The sequence below is a fragment of the Frankliniella occidentalis genome, unplaced genomic scaffold, assembly GCF_000697945.3.
Source record: "Frankliniella occidentalis isolate FOCC.00 unplaced genomic scaffold, Focc_3.1 Scaffold179, whole genome shotgun sequence".
Classification (NCBI taxonomy): domain Eukaryota; kingdom Metazoa; phylum Arthropoda; class Insecta; order Thysanoptera; family Thripidae; genus Frankliniella; species Frankliniella occidentalis.
In genome coordinates, this window is record NW_026267305.1 from 486,454 (window position 1) to 490,599 (window position 4,146).

The window sequence follows — 4,146 nt, forward strand, 5'->3', positions numbered from 1 at the left end:
AGGTCTGGTGTACTACCAGAACAGAAATACGTAAACCATTTTTGCTTGGAATATGGATGTCAGTGGGGTTCAATTCTTTCTGAGCTGATAGTACCCCAATTTACATTTTGTGAAGTACCACCCCACTCCCCCACCGTTAAAACTGTATTTTATTATTCGGTATATTTGAGGGACATTTTGGCCAGGAAGACGATGTGGTCCTTATAATCACTCCACAGAGTCTGATTCAGGAAGCAAATTCTACCTCTTCTGGGTCAGTGTCTGATTTTTAAGAGCATAAGACAACGGTCAGAGTTATTCTCAGTGAAAAAAGTAGAAGGACGCAGTCCATATAGGAGAATCTAGAAAATTGAAACAAGGAATTAAAAACTAGAATTCCATAAAGGGATGGAGTCCATAGAAGAAATTGAAACACAGTCATTAAATAAATAAGGGGCATCCAATAAAGATAAGCTCCACAAGAAACAAAATTGAAACGCAAAGGAAAACTAGAAGTCCACATCGCAGCAAAGTTAATCGACGACAGAAAGCAAGCATAAATTCATATCACATCTGAAAAGAAATACGGAAAGTTGTACAAAATAGAAAAAAAATGTAAACTAAATCCAGAAAAAGCAAGGCAGAGCCATTCGGTGATTCTCAGCAAACAGGCCATTTGAGAGTTCCGAAAAGTTTTATTTCCTAATCAAAAGAACTAGGCATCTGATGGATTTATAGTTTATAGTACAAACGAAACACTTGATTCCACATGATTTTATAGCTAAAGAACAGTCAAATTTCCACAAGAAGGAAATAGAAACTCTTCAAGAAGTACACTGTAAAAATATTGGTGATTTTACCGATAATTCGTGTAATCTTGTACAGATTTTGTAGTGTAATTTTACAGAACATGTTAGTTTTACCGAAATACTATGATAAAATTAAAAGTTCCTGAAAAATTACAGATTGTAGGTCTTTTTCACGAAAAACTAATGTAACATTACAATCGTCTGTAAAAATCCCCATATGCTCCGGTAATTTTACATGTGTTAGTAAAGTTACAGATACTCTGTTTTGTAGTTTTACGGATACTTTCTGTAATTTTTCTAACAAATAAGAAGTAGGGTTAAAATTGGCCACAAAATGTGTTCAATGTTGAACGCTAGTGCATTCAAACAGCGAACAGCGAAAGAACCCTGATTTTGTGGATATCACTCACCAACATCAGGAGAGAGGGCAGTTAACCGTAGGAAAAGTCGCGTGGATAGTAGGAAGCAAGATATGGAGTACAGACAGGCTACCTGCACGGAGCGCGCCGTAGCGCAATGGTCAAGGCATCGGGCTTACGACCACGAGGTCGGGGGTTCGATCCCACCAAGAGTTTAAAGGTTCCAGCACTTTCACCGACGAAGCCGGTCGGCGGTTCATTATGAAATATATGGAACAAGAAAACAGTCGCCAAAAATATTTTTTTCTTGCATATATTACCTCAGAATAGTGTGGGTAAAAATTACAGGAAACATTCGTAAAAATATTTACAGAAATTTTTGGTTTTACTTTTACAGAAATTTTGTGGAGTTATTTTTACAAGTGTCTGTAATTTTACAGACTGTGGTAATTTTACCAGACTTTGACTTGGCACTAAGTATACCTAGACTTTTTCTGTAAAATCTCCCCAAAATTTTTAACAGTGAGTAATTAATTTTTAATTTGCAATTACTCTTCCAGCACACAGCACAGCATTTAAACCACCACTGCACCAACATATATTTTAGGATAGGATGAGTCACTTTTTATAATTTTTGATCTTCTTAATCATAGTACAGTAGAAGTTCAGTTTGCTTATGGGAAAGATTATTCTTTACTTCAGAGAAACCTCACAAATAGAACTCACCAAAGTTTATACACGTCTGATGGTTGTGCCGCCCGATTTAAAAACTAGGTAGATGAACGCCAGACCACGTCTCGTGTGACAGGCTTCGCGATGTGTCACGAAACACTGTAACGCTGCGACGCGCCTGGCATACATACATCTACCTAGAAGTGCGGCGCTGACACCCAAGTCGGGTAGTGTAAAAATGTACACAAGGATACGGGCCTCCGGCCCGTCAACTTCCTGTCACTTCGACTAAGAGGGTCGTACGCTTTTTCGCTTATTTTCGTCAAAAACTCCCTCTGGCGCCCAAACGGTTAAGATAGAGCCGAACGCACAAAATTTTCGCCCAAAGGGTTCTACTTTTATGAGTTACCCATAGGAAACCATAAATAAATATTTTTAAAAAACTTGTGAGACCTGTGGTTTTCGATTTTTTTTTAAATACAACTTTTGAGCTAGAATGCTCTTTTTCGAACTCGATCTGTCTTGTTATGACACAAAACGACCCTGAAAATCCAAGGTCGCTACCTCAATTCCTTCTCGAGTTATCGTGATGACAGACAAACAGACAGACGCGAAACTTTTTCATCATCATTTGAGTAATGGGCTTCGCTTATTGCTCAGCCAACAAGAACTGTCGCGAATGTATGGTCCATTAAGTTAAGTAGGCAACGCAAACCGCAAGGAACACACTGGTTGTTGAGCGAGTATACGGACGCCCTTGTTGTATGCGTGTGCTTGCAAGTCGATTTATCGCCTGTGTGAACTAAGTATTCACAAAAGGGTTTGCAATGACTAATTAAAAGTGCGCCCATCAATTAGTTGTTTACGTTTTACCTCCCAGTTTACCTAATTGACGAAGCCTTTTTTTCGCCTAGGTGCTGGTGATCCTGGCAGCACCTGGCGTCAGGTGGTTGGGGCCATTGGCTACATCCAGATGCCCATCTTCGAATACAACGCGTACATTGGATGCATTGGCTTGTTCTTGACAATCAGCTTGGTGTCGACCGTGACGCGGTCCCTCATAACTGTGCAGGGGCAGATCAACCGCGGTGTCGAGGTATAGTACTTTACTCAACTTTGAAATCGCATGGGTGAACAATGAGTAACGAGTAACGTGAGTAGGGGAGAGTGGGGCACATTGGACCATTGGGCACATTGGTCCACCATAAAGTTTCAAGAGGGTAGAACAATCGCAGCTGCGACTAAACTAAAGAATCCATTATAACCGTGACTTAATTTCTGAAAGGCATGACAGAGTTCACCGGAAACCATCGGATTGGCGAGAGGTTAAACATTTTTTCACTTCAAAATCAGGTACAAGTAAAACGTGTTTACTCCACAACTAGCATATTTCAAGCTACATCGCAGAAATTTTCGGTTGCAAACCAAGTTTTTAGCTACAAGTTGCACCCAGTTTCCAATTGGCTGAGACAATCCCCTTATCTGTTGGAGCCATTGAATGAAATTGCAGAGGGGCGACTGCGTGCCGTGGACGGCGCTGCAGAGTCAGGTGGTGCGGGCCGCCCGCGGCTCGGAGGAGGCGTTCGCCGACGTGCTCCCACACATCTTGCTTTCGGCCTACATTCTGCCGCTGCTCGCCACAGCTGACGTAAGTATAGAAAAGGTAAAATAGTGTACAAGCCCGCATGCTTAGTCAAAGTGACGGGAAGTTGACGGGCCGGAGGCCCGTATCGTTTTCGTACATTTTGGACGTTCCCGTCTGTGAGACCGATGTGAAGACCGCATTGCACTTGATCAGTTGCCAAAGCGGACACACGTGACTGATCTGCAGAGCATCAAAAGAAAGGGAACGTCAATTTTTCGGTAGGCATATGGACCCCAGGCACGCACATTTCACTCTGCACTTGAAATTTCGCGTTGGGGCGTGATTTTGCGGTTGTTGGTGCCATTTTTGACTCGTGCAAGTGTTGGTCCAGCCGCGGCGCGCCCCAGTCCACGAGTGCAGTACCGTCTTCACATCGGTCTCACGGACGCGAACGTCAGCGCAGGGGCCCACGACTCTGCGGCCTTCGAGATGAAGGTTGGGCCGATGTGGGACGCTTAAGGTGGGGTTGCCACCCCCCCTCAGTTCGGAGACAGGGCAGGTTGAACGTGGGGGTAGTTTTTGAACGATTTGCCACACTGTAAAAAATATTCTGAAATTTAAGACCAAAATGTCTCTTAAATTTAATAACATTTTCAGTTGTTCTTAAACGTAATAACAGATTATGATATTTAAGAAGTTTTCTTAATTTTGCAAACCAGGTTATGAAAATTCTGATAAGGGT

At 42.2% G+C, this 4,146-nt stretch overlaps 1 protein-coding gene across 1 annotated transcript in view; it reads left to right on the forward strand.

Annotated features, from left to right (window-relative positions):
* The window catches only part of LOC127750369 (uncharacterized), a 31,815-nt gene that overhangs the window by 10,206 nt on the left and 17,463 nt on the right, over positions 1–4,146 (forward strand). The window contains exons 3-4 of the mRNA XM_052271929.1: positions 2,734–2,915; positions 3,330–3,467. Coding sequence (XP_052127889.1) covers positions 2,734–2,915; positions 3,330–3,467 — 320 coding nt within the window. The remainder of the gene's footprint in view (positions 1–2,733; positions 2,916–3,329; positions 3,468–4,146) is intronic.